General features: G+C 49.3%; 1 protein-coding gene across 2 annotated transcripts in view; it reads left to right on the forward strand.

The window, feature by feature from the left end:
- The window catches only part of Tef (TEF transcription factor, PAR bZIP family member), a 30,481-nt gene extending 12,689 nt beyond the window's left edge, over positions 1–17,792 (forward strand). For both annotated transcript variants that reach the window (XM_069999630.1, XM_069999629.1), the window contains exons 2-4: positions 1,889–2,206; positions 12,918–13,138; positions 14,593–17,792. In XM_069999630.1, the coding sequence (XP_069855731.1) occupies positions 1,889–2,206; positions 12,918–13,138; positions 14,593–14,808 (755 nt within the window). In that variant the 3' untranslated portion in view covers positions 14,809–17,792. The remainder of the gene's footprint in view (positions 1–1,888; positions 2,207–12,917; positions 13,139–14,592) is intronic.
- Positions 17,793–18,152: the final 360 nt, after the last annotated feature.

An 18,152-nucleotide genomic window follows, 5' to 3' on the forward strand; every position in this document is an offset into this window, starting at 1 on the left:
GTCACACCGGCACTACTAGTCCTTGTGTTCTGAGTGTAATCCTAGCTACTCAGAAGGCTGAGATCTGAGGATCTCGGTTCAGAGCCAGACTGGGCAGGAAAAGCCGAGAAACTCTTCCGTTCTCAGATCTCAGCCTCCTGAGTAGCTAGGATTACAGGCGTGAGCCACCAGCGCCCGGGGCCGTGAAACTCTAATCTCCAATAAAACCACCAGAAAACCAGAAGTGGTACTGTGGCTGAAGTGGTAGAGCGCTAGCCTTGACCTAAAGAGCTGAGACAGAGCACTCAGGCCCAGAGTTCAAGCCCCATGACCAACAGAAAAAAAATATTCCTGCTAGGGCTTGTTTTGAACCATGATCTTCAGATCTCAGTGTCCTGAGTAGCTAGAATTACAAGCGTGGGCCACCAGTACCTGGCCGGTTTCACCTCTTTTAAATTCAGAGTTCAAAGTTGTCTTCCTCAATTCTGAAAACTCATTGTGAACTTGTCATGATTTTTCCCTACCACTCCTCTAATTAGCCTCCCAGTCACTACACCCTTCCCATAGTGTCACATCTCTCAGTTGGCTTTTCTTTCTTTCTTTTTTTTTTTTTTGTCGGTCATGGGGCCTGAACTCTGGGCCTGGGTGCTGTCTCCCAGCCCTTCAGCTTCAGGCTAGCACCCTACCACTTGAGCCACAGCACCACTTCCGGCTTTATTCTGCTTATGTGGTGCTGAGGAATCAAACCCGGGGCCTCATGCATGCAAGACAAGCGCTCTACCACTGAGCCACCTTCCCAGCCCTGTCTTTTCTTTCTTAATCGCCCTCTCTTGGCTATCCATGTACATAACTGTGTGTGTGTGTGTGTGTGTGTACGCATGCATGCGTGCACATGCACACACACACACATACACACACACACACTTATGTGCACACGGTGTGCACTAGTACTGGGCTTGGGATTTGGGGTTTGGGATTTGTCAGCCTGGTCTGGCACTAAATGGAGATCATCAAATCTCAGCTTCCTGAGCAGCTAAAATTATAGGTGCCAACTGAGACAATAAGGTGGGAACTGGTTCTTCTAAGTGATAACTAATCAAGACTTTTCTTGGAATAGGAGCATTCTTCAGCTCCACCCTCTCCTTCCTTCTCAAAAACCTACCTTCACTTTTTTCTGCTCTTCAGGGATTTGGTTTTCGGAAATGATGGCTCTGACAAGGGACCTAGCTCCAGGTCTTCTCAATCCACTAAAGTGAAACCGTTTGCAAATCCAGTGTGCTCCATTCATACATTTATTATCTTCCCACCTCTTTGTTGGCCCCTGCAATTTAGAAATGAATCAGACACAGAACTTGACCTCAGTGTGCTTCCTTCCTCTTGTGTGCCAGGCCACTTTCAAATGGTGTCTGTGATCTTCACAAAAGAGATGGTTTTATCCTTATTTACAATGGAAGTTCAGTAACATGGCCAAGGTCACACATGACCAACTAATGGGTGTCTGCACGGAGATTGGGCTAGTGGTGGCATCTCTGGGTTGCTATGGAGAAATATAACTAAAGGGCTAAGACTGAAAACATAAGAGGTCTTGGCCTGAGAACCTCAGTCCCTTCTACACTAAGGTTTCAGGAAAAGCAGCCTCACTCTGCCAGGTGCAAACCAACAACCTATTCTACAGCAACTCTGGGACCCTATCAGGGTGGTATCTGTGTCTAGCATTCCAGAAATACCAAGTATGGAAGGGACTGCCGGCCAGCCTGCTCAAACAGCAGCTAATAACCAGAGCCCAAAGTACATGAGATGGGCATAGAATCAGGCCTCCGAGAAAGCTGGGTCTACCCCGAGGCTCCCTGCCCACCTCTGGGACAGAGTCTGCTCTTGTGTGGTGTCTCACGCGAGATTTTGTTTGCAGATAAGGAAAAGGGGAAGGAAAAGCTGGAAGAGGACGAGGCGGCTGCCGCCAGCACCATGGCTGTCTCGGCCTCCCTCATGCCCCCCATCTGGGACAAGACTATCCCCTACGATGGCGAGTCTTTCCACCTGGAGTACATGGACCTGGACGAGTTCCTGCTGGAGAATGGCATCCCCGCCAGCCCCACCCACCTGGCCCAGAACCTGCTGCTGCCTGTGGCTGAGCTAGAGGGGAAGGAGTCCGCCAGCTCTTCCACGGCCTCCCCGCCATCCTCCTCCACTGCCGTCTTTCAGTCCTCTGAAACCGTTTCCAGCACAGGTTGGTGACAGGCCTTTGAGAGGGCCCACCTGTCCATCCATAGAGTCTGTTCCCCATGGAGGAACAGACTGTGTTCATTGTCCCAGTGAGTCCCTTTTCTAAGGGGAAGCCCTGGTGGGCTGCAGATAGGTGACCCTTCAGCATTGTCCCCCAAGGCCAGAAGTTAGCACAGTAGTCACACGAGCCTTGCTGTTGCTTGGTGCACAGCAGATGGCCATCTGGTCCAAGGGAGAAATCCCGTTCTGCAGTTGCTCCATGCCAAGTTTTTACTCTGTCACTTGCACATTGTGAAGACTATCGGAAAGCTCAGGCAGTACTAACTAATGCCATTACTACCATTATTTCAAGTGCTTACATTTCCTTAGCACTTGTTTTGTGTCAGGCTTTAGCACCTTATAAGATTAGTACTATTATACTTGTTGTGAAGTAAGGAAAATGAAGTACTGGAGTTGGAGGCATGACTCAGCTGGTAGAGCGCCAGCCAGTGAGTGAAATTGTCAGGTACTTAGTTCCAGTCCAAGTTTCAGATCTAAAAAAAGGAAAAGGAAGTACAGGGAAGTTAAGTAACTTGTCTGGGTCACACAGCTGTGGGTGCTGGAGACAGCACTTGAACCCAGGTTGTCTGAGTCCACAGTCAGGTACTACTACATTGCCATAGAAAAGGCAGTCCCACTGCCTAGAAGACATCTTCAGGATTTGGACCTTTATCCTCTTTTTCCGACTCTGTTGTTTGTTTGTTATTGTTTTGTGCCCCCTAGTCATGAATCTACCAGAGGACACATGGCTTCTTTCTCAGCAGGTTCTCTGAAGCTTTGTGCAGTTGTAGGGTTTGAACTCAGGCCTGGTGCTGTCCTTGAGCTCTTTTACTCAAGGCTAGTGTTCTACGACCTAAAGCCACAACGCCACTTCTGGTTTTCTGGTGTTTGGTTGGAGATAAGAGTCTCACAGTGGGCTGGGAAGGTGGCTCAGTGGTAGAGCGCTTGCCTTGCATGCATGAGGCCCTGGGTTCGATTCCTTAGCACCACATAAGCGAAAAGAAAAAAAGCCGGAAGTGGCGCTGTGGCTCAAGAGGTAGAGCGCTAGCCTTGAGCTGAAGAGCTGAGGGACAGCGCCCAGGCCCAGAGTTCAGGCCCCACGACCGGACCAAAAAAAAAAAAAAAAAAAGAGTCTCACAGTTTCCTGCTCAGGCTGGCTTTGAACCATGATCCTCAGATCTCAGCTTCTTGAGTAGCTAGGATTATAGGCATGAGCCACCAGTGCCCAGCTTTCCGTGACACTTTTATCTCCAATCAGGTATCAAGAAAGCCAGAAGTGGAGCTGTGGCTCAAGTGGTAGAGTGCTAGCCTTGAGCAAAAAGCTCTGAGACTGTAAGCAGATCCTGAGTTCAAGTCCCAGTATCAGCACAAAAACAAAACAACAACAAAAAAACACAAAAAATCAACCAAAATCAGGTGTCACCTATGTGGCCTACCCAACAGATGGGCTCCTTTCTAGCTCTGTCTACTACTTACCTGTGGAACCAGCCTTCTGGGACAATTCACCTAACACAGAAACGAGCACTCTGGCTGGGTGTGGCAGTGTACATTTGTAATACCAGCTACTCGAGGGGTAGAGGCAGATGCATGCATGGTTTGAGGTCAGCTCAAACAAAAATATAAATGATGAGGTTGTGGTTCAAGTGGTGAAGTGTTGCTTAGTATGCACAAAGCCTTGAGTTTAATCCCCAGTACCACAAAGAAAAGAAAGAACTCTGGGAACTCACTAAAGGTTCTCTATCTTAACTAGTTTATAGGAAAAACAATGAAAGATTGGGCTGGGAAGGTGGCTCAGTGGTAGAGCGCTTGCCTTGCATGCATGAGGCCCTGGGTTTGATTCCTCAGCACCACATAAGCAAAAAGAAAAAAGCAGGAAGTGGCGCTGTGGCTCAAGTGGTAGAGTGCTAGCCTTGAGCTGAAGAGCTGAGGGACAGCACCCAGGCCCAGAGTTCAGGCCCCACAACCAGGCCCATTAAAAAAAAAACAATGAAAGAGGACCATGTTAAATGGCAAAATCTACTTTTCAAACTCTACAGGACATATGATTCAGTTTCATTAACCAATTGTTAGTATCTTTAAAATGAAAGGGGAACCTAAGGACTGCACGAAATTTAATAAACATATAAGCCAAATGCCATTTGTATGGATTCAAACAAACAAAATTTTTTTTTTGGTCAGTTGTGGGGCTTGAACTCTGGGCCTGGGCACTGTCCCTCAGCTCTTCAACTCAAGACTAGAGCTTTACCAGTTGAGCCACAGCACCGCTTCCAGTTTTCTGGTGGTTAATTGGAAATAAGAGTCTCTCGGACTTTCCTGCATTTGTTGGCTTTGAACCAAGATCCTCAGATCTTAGCCTCCTGAGTAGCTAGAATTATAGGCGTGAGCCACTGATGCCCCAGTCAGACAAAATTCTTGATTTAAACAAACTATAATACATTTAAGGCTGGGAAGGTGGCTCAGTGGGTAGAGTGCTTGCCTTGCATGCATGAGGCCCTGGGCACCACTCCTCAGCACCACATAAGCAGAGAAAGCCAGAAGTGGCATTGTGGCCCAAGTGGTAGAGCGCTAGCCTTGAGCTGAAGATCTAAGGGACAGTGCCCAGGCCCAGAGTTCAGGCCCACGACTGACAAAAAAATAAAAGAAAGAGATAATAGCATTATTTATTTATTTTATACTTTTTGTGTTGGTTCTAGGGCTTGAACTCAGATGTGAGTTCAAGTTCTGAGTTCAAGTTGTGCCTTAGCTGTTTGTTCAAGGCTGGTGTTTTACCACTTGAGTCACAGATACACAACTGACCTAAAAAAATATCATGGGCTGACTTTGAACCACAATCCTCAGATCTCAGTCTCCTAAGTAGCTAGAATTACAGGCAGGAGCTGGTACCTGGCCTGCCTGAGTTTGTTTTTAAATCAAAACTATTAATGAAGTATGGCATATACAAGTGCATTTATCATAAATATACAGTCTAATAGATCTTCCCAAGGTAAATTACCACCCAAATCAGATACTCTGGATACCCCTGAATGTCTGGTACCCTGTGACTTCCCTCAAAGTTGTCATTCTCATTTCTGTCCCCTAAAGTTACTTTTTCTTCTTCTTCTTCTTTGTTTTTTTTTTGTTTGTTTGTTTATTTTTTGTTTTGGTCAGTCATGGGGCTTGAACTCTGGACCTAGGCTCTGTCCCTGAGCTCTTCAGCTCAAGGCTAGCACTCTACCACTTGAGCCACAGCACCACTTCCAGTTTTCTGGTGGTTTATTGGAGATAAGAGTCTCATAGACTTTCCTGCCTTGCTGGCTTTGAACCGAGATCCTCAAATCTAAGTCTCCTGAGTAGCTAGGATTATAGGCGTGAGCCACCGGGCGCCCGGCTTATTTTTTCTTATAGTTGAGTTTTCTATAAAAGGAGTGGTGTACTGTGTCCTTTCTTTTGTTTTAAAGTTTTACAGGTTGGGCTCATTGCTGGAGTACTTTGTTGTCATGGCAAGGTTCTGGGTTCAGTCCTCAGCACCATACCACAAAAGCAAACAAACGGATCAACTGCATTTATACTCTCTTATATTTATATCTTTCTATAGCTAGCATTAGAATACAAATACAAATTTTGTGAGAATTTTGTGAGGATCAGCTTATCTTTTTCTATTGGTTGTCACACTTGAACTCAAACTGGGCGTTGTCCCTGACCTTTTTTGTTTGTTTGTTTGTTTGTTTTGTCATCAGGGGGCTTGAACTCTGGGTCTGGGTGCTGTCCCTCAGCTCTTCAGCTCAAGGCAAGCATTCTACCACTTGAGCTACTGTGCCACTTCTAGTTTTCTAGTGCTCTAATGGAGATAAGAGTCTCACGGACTTTCCTGCCCAGGCTGGCTGTGAACTGTGATCCTCAGATCTTAGCCTCCCTAGTAGCTAGGATAACAGGTATGAGCCACCAGCGCCTGGCTGTCCCTTGAGTTTTGTTTGTTTGTTTGTTATTGGTCAAGGCGAACGCTCTACAACTTTGAGCCACAGCTCCACTTCTGGTAGAGTCCCATGGACTTCCTTGCTTGGGCTAGCTTTGAACCACGATCCTCGGACCTCAGCCTCCTTAGCTAGGATTATAGATTTGAGCCACCAGTGCCTGTTGTTTGTGGGGCCTGAACTCTGGTCCTGAGCTGTGTCCCTGAGCTCTTCATCTCAAGGGTAGCACTTTACCACTTGAGCCATGGTGCCACTTCCAGCTTTTTCTGCTTATATGATGTTGAGGAATGGAACCTAGGGCCTCATGTGTACAAGGCAAGCACTCTACCACTAAGCCACCTTCCCAGCCCTAGAATATCTTAATACTGATAAAAATAGTTATACAGAAAAAAAAAATTTTTTTGGGGGGGGGGTCCGGTCTGGGGCCTGAACTCTGGGCCTGGGCGCTGTCCCTCAGCTCGTCAGCTCAAGGCTAGCGCTTTACCACTTGAGCCACAGCGCCACTTCTGGCTTTTTTTCTTTTTACTTATGTGGTGCTGAGGAATCGAACCCAGGGCCTCAGGCATGCAAGGCAAGCGCTCTACCACTGAGCCACCTTCCCAGCCCTATACAGAAAATTTAGAGGAGTTGGATGTGTGGTTCAGGTGGTAGTGCACCAAGCCAATGAGTGAAAGTGTCAAATACTGAGTTGGAGTCCTGTCCTCAGCCCCCGAAAATTCATAATAACCACTGTACGATTTATATCGACGAATTTTACACATAGTAGAAATGAAAACAGAAGTCCTCTTAATTTTTCAGTTTGTTCTGTAGATAAAACAAACAGTATGTATTTCACTTTCTTTTTCTTTTTTTGTGCCAGTATTGGGGCTTGAACCTTATGTTCTCTCTTAGCTTTTTCACTCAAAGCTGACACTCTACCAGTCAACCCACTCCTCCAACTTTTTCCTGGTTAATTGGCAGTAAGAAGCTTTCAGATTTATCTGCCCAGGCTGGCTTTGAACCTCAATCCTTAAATATCAGCCTCCTGAGTACCTAGGCTTACAGGTGTGAACTACCAATGCCACACACAAACACATACACACTCTCTCTCTCTCTATGTGTGTGTGTGTGTGTGATATATTGTTTGTGTCTGGCTTCTTTTTTTTTTTCCCGTCAGTCATGGGGCTTGAACTCAGCTGGGAAGCTGTCCCTGCGCTCTTCAGCTCAAAGTGAGTGCTTGACCGCTTGAGCCACAGCGCCACTTCCAGTTTTCTGGTGGTTCATTGGAGATAAGAGTCTCACGGAGGGCTGGGAAGGTGGCTCAGTGGTAGAGCGCTTGCCTTGCCTGCATGAGGCCTTGGGTTCGATTCCTCAGCACCACATAAGCAAAAAGAAAAAAAGCCAGAAGTGGCGCTGTGGCTCAATTGATAGAGCGCTAGCCTTGAGCTGAAGAGCTGAGGGACAGCGCCCAGGCCCAGAGTTCAGGCCCCATGACCGGACCCAAAAAAAAAAAAAGTCTCATGGACTTTCCTGCCCAGGCTGGCTTTGAACCATGATCCTCAAATCTCAGCCTCCTCAGTAGCTAGGATTATAAGCGTGAACCACTGGCACCCAGCTTTTGGCTTCTTTTACTCAACTTTTATTTGTGAACATCATCCACTTTGATGCTTGTAGCAACGATTTATTTATTTTCATTGCCAAATAGTATTCCATTGTGTGAACATGCCACCATTTATTAATTCTGCAATGGAAAGGCATCGGGCATTTGCAGTTTGAGTTATTAATACCACTGCTGTGAACACTTATGTGTGTGTCTTAGTAAACATTTGTACGCATTTTTCTTGGGTATTTAAGTAGGAATGGGCTACTGGGCTAGTGGACAGGCGTATATTTGCTTTCGCAGGTACTTCCAAATAGTGTATAAAGTGGTTGTAATGAACCAGCAAGATATGGGTGTTCTATGTTGTTTGCATTTTATTTTAATTTATGTTTTGCTAGTACTGGGGTTTAAACTTGGACCTCACTTTTTTTTTTTTTTTTTTTTTTTTGGTCAGTTGTGGGGCTTGAACTCGACCTGGGCGCTGTCCCTCAGCCCTTCAGCTCAAAGCTAGAGCTCTACCAGTTGAGCCACAGTGCCACCTCCAGTCTTTTGGTGGTTAATTGGAAATAAGAGTCTCACTGACTTTCCTATTTGGGCTGGCTGTGAACCATGATCCTCAGATCTCAGCCTCCTGAGTAGCTATGGTGACAGGCCATTAGCCACCGGCACCCAGTTGGGCCTCTTTTTTTTCTGCACCCCTACCACTTGAGCTCTACTCAGCCTACCCTTTTCTTAGTTATTTTGGAGATAGAGTTCTGTGGACTTTTCTGCCTGGGCTGGCCTCAAAGCATGGTCCCGTCAATCTTAGCCGGGGCCAGGGTTGCAGGCTTGATTGACTAGTGCCCAACTAGGGCCTGAGTTCTGTTCCTTAGCTTTTTCTCTGAAGGCCAGAGCTTAACCACTTGAGCTCCACTTTTGGTGGATAGAGATGAGTCTTTAGAGGCATTCCTGCTCAGACTGTCTTTGAACTGTGATACTTAGATCTCAGCTTCCCGAGTAGCTAGGATTTCAGGCATGAGCCACCAGGGCCTGGCTCCAACTTATTTTTTAATGTTTTGTAATGGTAGATTTCAGAGGAGACTGTTTCAGGCAAATACTAGTAGACCTAGAACCTTTCTCTCTCCTTCCGGCGGTAATTTTAAGGTCTTGTAGGAAGTAGGAAGAAATTTGTTCACAGAGCAACCCACAGGGAAGGAAAATTCCTCAAACTCTCTGGCCCTAAGCCATGCTGTTATGCATCTTTGGGTATTATCCTGTTTCATTGATTTGGCTGCTGCTGAGGGCCATCCAGACATGGTGTCCCTTGGGGCATCAGTTCCATGAGGTGGGTGCCTTGGCCGTTTGTCTGACATGCGTCACCCCAGTTTCCACATGGGTCCCCAGGTAGTTGCACTTTTGCCACTCAAACCTCTGACTTTACCTTCTCTGTTATGGTTACTGAGAGTTTATGTGCATGATTCAGTTAAAACCTAAGTCAGATCATGTCATGCCCAAGCCCAGAGCCCTCCAGTGGTTTCTACCCCACGAGAGAAAAGGCAAAATCAGCATTATCCATGCTTGAACCAGATAACTTTTTTTGCTATGTTTGGAGAAAGGTATTTGTTTCTCTTTTGCATTGTAAGGTGTGTAGCTGCCTCCCTGGGCTCTGGCCACTAGATGGCAGCAGCTCCTCCTCCCATCCTGGCACTTGAATACACACGTCTCAGGACAAACCGCCCTCCCCCCCCAACCCCGCCACCCCCGTTGAGAACCTTAGTTTTGTTTGGATTAAATATCCCACATTTTCTGTTCCATACCCATCCAGTTACTCTCCCGATGTTCACTCACTGTAGCCACCTTGTGCCCTGCTGCTCTTGGAACATGCCAGCTTCCCTCTAGGCTTCAGCCTTGATGGTCACATTTCTTTTTTTTTTTTTTTTTTTTTTGGGTCCGGTCCTGGGGCCTGAACTCTGGGCCTGGGCGCTGTCCCTCAGCTCAAGGCTAGTGCTCTACCACTTGAGCCACAGCGCCACTTCTGGCTTTTTTCTTTTTGCTTATGTGGTGCTGAGGAATCGAACCCAGGGCCTCATGCATGCAAGGCAAGCGCTCTACCACTGAGCCACCTTCCCAGCCCCAAGATCTAACATTTTCATAGTTGTTGTTTTTTGGGTTTTTTTGGTCAGTCATGAGGCCTGAACTCTGGGCCTGGGCTCTGTGTCCCTCAGCTCTTCAGCTAAGGCTAGCACCCTAGCCACAGTGCCATTTCCAGCTTTTTTCTGCTTATGTGGTGCTGAGGAATAGAACCCAGGGCCTCATGTATGCAAGGCAAGCATTCTACCACAGAGCCACCTTCCCAGCCCCATTTTCGTAGATTTTTAAAAATTTATACCATACCCTGGTATCTCATGCCTGTAATCCTACATATTCAGGAGACTGAGATCTGAGGATCATGGTTCTGAGCCAGTCCAAGTAGGAAAGCCTATGAAACTCTTCAATTAACTACCAAAAGCCAAAAGTGAGGCTGTGACTCAAGTGGTAGAACATCAACCTTGAGTGAAAATGCTAAGGGGCAGCACCCAGGCCCTGAGTTCAAGCCCCACGACTGGCACCAAAAAATTAATAAAAATTTATATAATGCTGTCCACTAGAGAAGCATTCCGTGAAGGCAGGGATAGATAGATAGATAGATAGATAGATAGATAGATAGATAGATAGATAGATAGATAGATAGATAGATAGATAGATAGAATAAAATATGTTTATATATGATATATATGGAATATATATGGAATATATTTTACATATATATATATTATTTTTTTGCCAGTCCAGGGGCTTGAACTCAGGGCATAGACACTGTCCCTGAGCATTTTGCTCAAGGCTAGCACACTACCACTTGAGCCACAGCACCACTTCCAGCTTTTTCTCTGTAGGTGGTACTGAGGAATTGAACCCAGGGCTTCATGCATGGTAGGCAAGCACTCTATCACTAATCTACATTCTCAACCCATGACAGGGATTTTTGTCTGTTATACTGCTTGTGGTTGCCAGGACAGAACTGGCATATAGTCAGTGCTCAGGAAATATCTGTTGGCGGAATATTTTGTGTACTCCTATCAGTAACATTGGACAAGGCCAAAGGTTTAGGGTTTTTAAAAATATAGCTCTTCTGTTTAACAATACGCAACCTTGGGACTCTAAAATTGCCTTTGATGCAGTGTTCACTATAAAACAGCAGGGAAAAACAGAGAATGAGTCAGCCAGACCAGGAGTAGGTTTTAGTTCAGTCACTTCTCTGTGTGACCGTGGGAAACCAGTGCATTCTTCTGAGCCTTGTCTGTGAGTAAATACTCCTCAGAGTTGTCATAAAACTTCGCTGAGCACAGTCACTACTAAATGATGAGCATGTCTTAGGTGCCCAAAAGCAGAATCCAAAGCCAGGCTCCAGTTGCTCTCACGTATAATCCTAGCTGTGAGGGGGCTGCAAGCAGGAGGATTGTGGTTCAAAGCCATCCCAGGAAGAACAAGTCACAGAAACCCTTCTCAACACATAGCTATTCTCAGTAGTATGTGCCTGTCATCTCAGTTTCTGTAGCTGGCTGAGATTGGGAGGGTGATGATGCCAGGCCTGCCCAGGCAGACAAGTTTTTATTTTTCTTGTGCATATCCTGAGGCTTGAACTCAGGTGCTGGGTGCTGTCTCTGAGCTTTTGTGCTCAAGGTTAGTGCTCTACCACTTGCCATAACTACACTTCTGGCTTCTTTTGTGGTTAATTGGAGAAAAGAGGCTCATGGACTTTCCTGCCAGGTTAGTTTTAAACCATGATCCTTAGATCTCAGCCTCCTGAGTATAGGATTACAGACGTGAGCTGGCACCCAGACAGGCAGAAATGTTGGTGACTCTATCTTCATGGAAGGGAAGTTGAACATGGTGGCATGCACCTGTGATCCCAGCTACACCAGGAAGCCTAAATGTAGATAGATTGATGCTCAGGTGTAAGCCATAGCAGGAAGTGAACCCAGTCATAAAAATAACCTGTAAGGTGGGAAGGGGCAGGAAACAGAGCTGGGAGCCAGATACCAGTGGTTCAGGCCTATAATCCTAGCTACTCAGGAGGCTGAGATCTGAGGATTGAAGTTTGAAGCCAGCTTGAGCAGACAAAGAGAATCTTATCCAATTTAACCCACAAAAAGCCAGAACTGGGCCTGGAAATGTAGCTTAGTGGTAGAGTGCTTGCCCTAGCATGCATGAATCCCTGGGATCAATTCCTCAGTACCACATAAGCAGAAAAAGCCAGAAGTAGTGCTGTGGTAGAGTGCTAACCTTGAGCAAAAAGAAACTCAGGGGGGCTGGGAAGGTGGCTCAGTGGTAGAGCACTTGCCTTGCATGCATGAGGCCCTGGGTTCAATTCCTCAGCACCACATAAGCAGAAAAACCTGGAAGTGGCGCTTTAGCTCAAGTGGTAGAGCGCTAGCCTTGAGCTGAAGACCTGAGGGACAGCGCCCAGGCCCAGAGTTCAGGGCCCATGACCAACAACAACAAAAAAGAAGAACTGAAGGAGTGGTTCAAGTGGTGGAGGGGCACCTATGAGTGAAAAGGCCAAGCAAGAGCAAGAGGCCCTGGGTTCAAGCCCCAGTTCTAGCACAAAAAAGTAAAACTAAAAAAAACAGGGCTGGAGACATATCTCAGAAGTATGGCATTAATCTAGCAATCACAAGGTTCTGAGTTCAAATCCCCAGTACTGAAAGGGAGAGAGGGGAAGGAAGGTAAGACCAAATCATGACATTTCTAAGTCCTGTCCTTAGACCAGAGATTGAGCTCTTTGTGAACTTGAGACACAGGAAGCCAAGGGGTATAATGATTGAATATTTCACTTCACATTTCTGGGGAAGAAGAAAAGCTATGGGAAAATTCTTTTTGATGGCCCTTGTTTCGAAGCATCCCTGAGCTCAGCACTGTAGCTTCGACATGGAGCGCATGCTCCGTGTGCACGCAGCACCAGCAAGTGAGGGCGGGATTCTTCTGCTGGGGCATGAGCCACGGTGTGCCTGTCTGTCTACCTTAAGGACTGCACTGTTTTGGCAGGTTGAGTTTAAAGCGGGCGTTGGTGGGTGGCAGGGATCTCCTCTGACCTGTGAGCTGCTTCCCGAGCCCTGTCTGTCTTTCAGAATCTTCCCTGGAAAAGGAGAGGGAGACTCCCAGTCCCATCGACCCCAACTGTGTGGAGGTCGATGTGAACTTCAACCCAGACCCTGCCGACCTGGTCCTCTCCAGCGTGCCCGGCGGGGAGCTCTTCAACCCTCGGAAGCACAAGTTTGCAGAGGAGGATCTGAAGCCCCAGCCCATGATCAAAAAGGCCAAGAAGGTCTTTGTCCCCGATGAGCAGAAGGTAACCTAGAGTACTGATCAGCAAAGGGCTGTGGGCGGGACTCAGCGGTAGAGGGCTTGCTTACCCAGGCAAGGACCTGAACTCCAGCATGGGCACGTGCATGTGCACGCACGCGCGCACACACACACACACACACACAGAATCTAGGGACTGCAATACGATTTTATCTCCCTCCTCATGGACACCAGCCAAAAAAACATGAGTTTCGTGTGTGGAGCCACATCCTGCCACAATTTGGTAAAAATAAAGGCAGTCAGCTATGATCTGTCCCTGTCACCTCCAAGTTGCTCTCTCCTTCACAGCCTATGACTATGTTGATCTCCTTGTTCTCTTGCTTTAGCCAAACCATTAGGCAAGAGCTCACTAGGCCAAAGGAGCTGGGGTTGAACAAGTCCCTGTTTTTTTTGGCTTTTGTTTTCTGTTTTTTTGTCAGTCATGGGGCTTGAACTCTGGACCTAGGCTCTGTCCCTGAGCTCTTCAGCTCAAGGCTAGCACTCTACCATTTGAGCCACAGCACCACTTCCAGTTTTCTGGTGGTTTATTGGAGATAAGAGTCTCATAGACTTTCCCGCCTGGCTGGCTTTGAACCGTGACCCTCAAATCTAAGCCTCCTGAGTAGCTAGGATTATAGGCGTGAGCCACCGGCACCTGGCCAAGTCCCTGTTTTAAAGGGCAAAAGACAGCTTACATGTGGCCATCTGCAGGGACATGTGAGCGAGCAGCTCTCAGGCAGATGACTGTAGGAACCAGAGGGAAGAGGAAACCCCTGGTTTTTCCAGCCTTCTAGAAAAACACACAGGAAGGCCTTATGCTGGTGGTACACTAACCTGTCCTTCTAGCTACTGAGGAGGCTGGGCAGGAAAGTCCATGAGACTCTTATCTCCAGTTGACCAGCAAAATGCTAGAAGTAGAGTTATGGCTCAAATGGTTGAGTGCCAGCCAGCCATGAGCCAGTCTTGAGTAAGCAAGAGTGTAAGGCCCAGTACTGGGGGGTGGGGGGAATAAATATAGAGGGGGGGAGGGAGGGAGGAGGATTTTCATCAGAGCTATGGAGACAAGGAGACCACTTTCCCACCCATGATCTTTTTTTTGTTGTTGAGCATGGTGCTTGAACTCTAGGTCTACGCACTGTCCCTGAGCTTTAGTTCTGGCCACACCAGTGCATTACGAGAGGCATCTGGGGGCTGGGAAGTGGCTCAGTGGTAGAGTGATTGCCTTACATGCATGAGGCCCTGGATTCGATTCCTCAGCACCACATAGGCAGAAAAAGATGGAAATGGCACTATGGCTCAAATGGTAGAGTGCTCGCCTTGAGCTGAAGAGCTGAAGGACTGTGCCCAGACCCAGAGTTCAGGACCCATGACTGACAAAAAGAGAGAGAGAGAGGCATCTGGCTGATTGGAGGGAAAGATCGGGGAGAACTAGAGACCCACACGGGGCCCTTCCCCCCACAGGACGAGAAGTACTGGACGAGGCGCAAGAAGAACAACGTGGCGGCGAAGCGGTCTCGGGATGCCCGGCGCCTGAAGGAGAACCAGATCACCATCCGGGCGGCCTTCCTGGAGAAGGAGAACACAGCCCTGCGGACGGAGGTGGCCGAGCTACGCAAGGAGGTGGGCAAGTGCAAGACCATCGTGTCCAAGTATGAGACCAAGTACGGGCCCTTGTAACCCGCACCCCGCCCGGGCAGGGCACTGCCTGCACCTCAGACCTCTGCCTGGGGCTCCCTGGACCCCACGCACGCGTGGAGACTTAGGACTCGTCGTGGGCACGTGGTAGCGCCCTGCTCTGGGGGTGTTCACGTCTCAGCTTCATTATGACACGGCCAGTGCACGCACAGGGCGACTTCCCTGGGGAGGCAGTCTCCATGTCGGAAGGGGAACGTGAGGAGAATCTATGTAGACGGGAGGATGGCCGGCCTTCCTGTCCCCCGACATCCCAGCTGAATTGGAGGGGGCCCTTTGGAGTGCGATCCTCCGCTTTCCCAGGGCCCTCGGGCCTCCCTCAGCCCTGCGGAGGGCTGCGTCTGCGGAATGAGTCATGAGCGCCTCACCTTTCCGTCGTCTCAGGTAGCAGGTGCATTTCCACTGCAGCGTGTCTGTCGTGCACCTCCCTTTCCCTCAGAAAGTCTCTGCAAGAAGCATCCATTCCCATCTTTCTTGGAGGTAGCTGATGCGGGGGGCGGGGGGGGGCCCAGGAGTGGGCTCTTTGATCACCCTGGGGCCAGGTGGGGTTGGAAGGCCTGCAGCAGAAGCACGCCCACCCGCTCTCAGTTCCACACCCCATTTCTCCTGTGGCTCTGAAGCCAGAGGAGCGAGGCCCTGGGGAATCCTCTGTGTCTTCCCTGAGAGACTCCAGCATGGTGGGTGGCGGATGAGCAGTGCAGGGGGAGGAGCGGGAATCTGTCCTTCTCCTCCCATCCGGGCCGACCTGAACGCTGCCCCGAGAACCTTGTGTTTATCCCAGCCGACTGGCCTCGGCTTGCTGGCCCCCTCCGCCCCAGCCCCGTGACCCCCCTCAGACCTGGGATTTTAAAAGGAAGCACTAACTTCTTGAGCCCCAGGGTCCTCCCCGGCACAGTGTTTGGGCAAGTGGCCTCCACAGCTCCCTCCCCTGGGGGCCCCAGAGCCCAGGGCTGTTTCCTGAGAAGTTCCATTGTTTTCTTGCTCTGCCCACCAGTGTGGCACAGGCTGAAGCCTGCTGTCCCTGGAGGCAGAAAAGGGCTTCTCGGTCCTGGCTCTGGACCCCTCCCCGGGCGCTGCCCCCAGTGCATCAGCCAGGCAAGGCACCTCCAGAGTTGCCAAGGACACTGTGACTCCTAGGACGTTTCTACAGTCCTAGAGTCCCTCTCTGTCTAGTCAGGGGGCCACCACACAGGCCTGGTCACCCACTGGGGCTTTTGCCACAGCCGTGGCTGTGTCTTTTTCTTACGTTCCACTGGACAGAAGAGTTAACTGAGGCAAGTTGTGGAAGCCTCTGCTCCTTTGAGTCCACTGGGCGCCCCCTGGCGGCCGATGTGAAGAATACAGACGTGACGGAGGCACTTTGTTCTGCTTAACACTGGCTTTATTTCCGGCGGTGGCTCACTGGTAAAGACTTTGTGCAAGGGGACGGTAAGACTGGGAAAAACCATCCACTGGCCACGGACTGCACCCGGGGGATGCCACAGCCCTCCAGGACCTGCACACCTGCCTCTCCCAGGGCCTCGACCCGGGCCCCGAGGCCTAGGGAGTCTCTTCTTCCTCGCCTTTGACTTTGTGGTTCTGTGGAAACCGTGTGCACACTTTCACTCTGTTGTACCTACCCAGGGCAGTTGCATCCAGCATGTCAGTGTTCTGCCCCGCCACGCCACCCGCGTTCACCTTCTGGAGTGGCTGCTCACCCAGAGGCGGTTCTCGTTTGTTTTTTTTTTTATGGTGGACAAGCCTCGAGCTGAAAAGCTCTTTATTTCCTTCGGCTCGAAAACGTAAGGTTTGTGATTTTCTTTTTCACTTTATTTTTTTACGGGGTGGACACTTGGTCTCTGGATGGCGTCTGTGTTCTGACCCCCAGAGGATTGCGGGGAGCCTTGATGTCTCTCACCCCTTGCTACCCCCTTCTGCCTGTGCAATGCCCCCCCTTCTTCTCCCAGGCAGGGGTGTCTGGTTCCTTCCCAAAGTGCTTAATTGGAAAGAGTGTTGCTACTGGCCTCTTGGGCGCGGCCCTTGGAGTCAGGACCTTGGCAGCGGCCGGAAGGAGAAGTCTGGAGGTTGGCATTTTTGGGGAGAGATGCTCAGGTGAGCTTGCTTCCTCCCTGGCTTTAAGCACTGAGGCCTTGCAGAGAGGATTGGTCCTGCCTGTGTGTGTGTCCGCGGGGCCCCGGGGCCTCTCCCTCTGGGCCTCGTGCAGCCAGAGCCGGAGAAGCTGATTTCGGTTTGGTGTCCCGTGGGTTCACTTTGGGCTGGGCAGTCTGTCTCATCACAGCCACGGAGTAGACAAATCATGAATAAGCTAGAATACTGCAAAAAAAAAAAAAAAAGTACACATGAGAAATGTCTAGATAGACAAATACATATCTAGAGATGCAGCAGCCTTGCGGAGGGCCCGGATGTCCGGACCCTTGGCAGAGGATGAGCTTTGCCCAACTAGTTCCTGCTTGGGGGAAGGCACCGGGCAGCGCCCCCTGCCCAGAGCCAGGCTGACCTCCAGCCGGCAGGGCGGTCCTTTGTGCCGGCCAGCTCTGCACACGGCACTCGGAAGGGCCCAGGAGCGCCTGTTGTTCGTGGCAAAGCTCCTTTAACATCTGTTAATTAAGTGCAATAATTTTTTTCTAGAAAATGGCAAAGATGACTTCCAGGTAGAGAGTGCTATCTTTTGCTGTTGGGGGGGATGCCAGAACACTACTTGGGTTTATTTTTCTAAGTGCATGTGGTGAGACGGAGCGTGGGCTCTGCCCTCCCCGGAAGCCAGCGCTCCAGCAGCCCCCGTCTCCCTTGCTTTCGCTGGGGGAAGGCGGCCAGGGAAAGTCCCTTCTTCCTGCATGGAGTGGGTAGGGGCAGACCACAGCCCATTGGCCTTACGTGAGCGTGTGCGTGCGAGTGGATCGCTGCTGGTGGCCAGAGTGACGCGGGGAGGGAAGCGGGAATGTATGTATCCTTTTCAAAAGAAAATTAAATATTTTGAGAAAAAAAGAAAGTGTGATGGAACTTTCTGTTACTGTCCCCCACCCCCACCCGGCCTCGGTGCCTGAGTCAAGTCACAAAACTGTCTCATCCCATCCTGGCCACCACGGCTTGTCATCAGCCAAATGCCCTAGGCCAGTGGTGCCTCAGTTTCTTCATCTGTCAGCGAAAAGAATTTTTGCCACTTATATTGAAGAAGGAAACATACCAGACCCAAAGTGGTAGTTGGTGGACTATATGAAATGTGTTCTCGGGCTGGGAAGGTGGCTCAGGAGTAGAGTGTTTGTCTCGCATGCATGAGGCCCTGGGGTTTGATTCCTCAGCACCACATAAGCAGAAAAAGCCAGAAGTGG

This window comes from Dipodomys merriami, unplaced genomic scaffold (genome assembly GCF_024711535.1).
Source record: "Dipodomys merriami isolate MVZ:Mamm:240054 unplaced genomic scaffold, mDipMer1.0.p SCAF_55, whole genome shotgun sequence".
NCBI classification, from domain to species: domain Eukaryota; kingdom Metazoa; phylum Chordata; class Mammalia; order Rodentia; family Heteromyidae; genus Dipodomys; species Dipodomys merriami.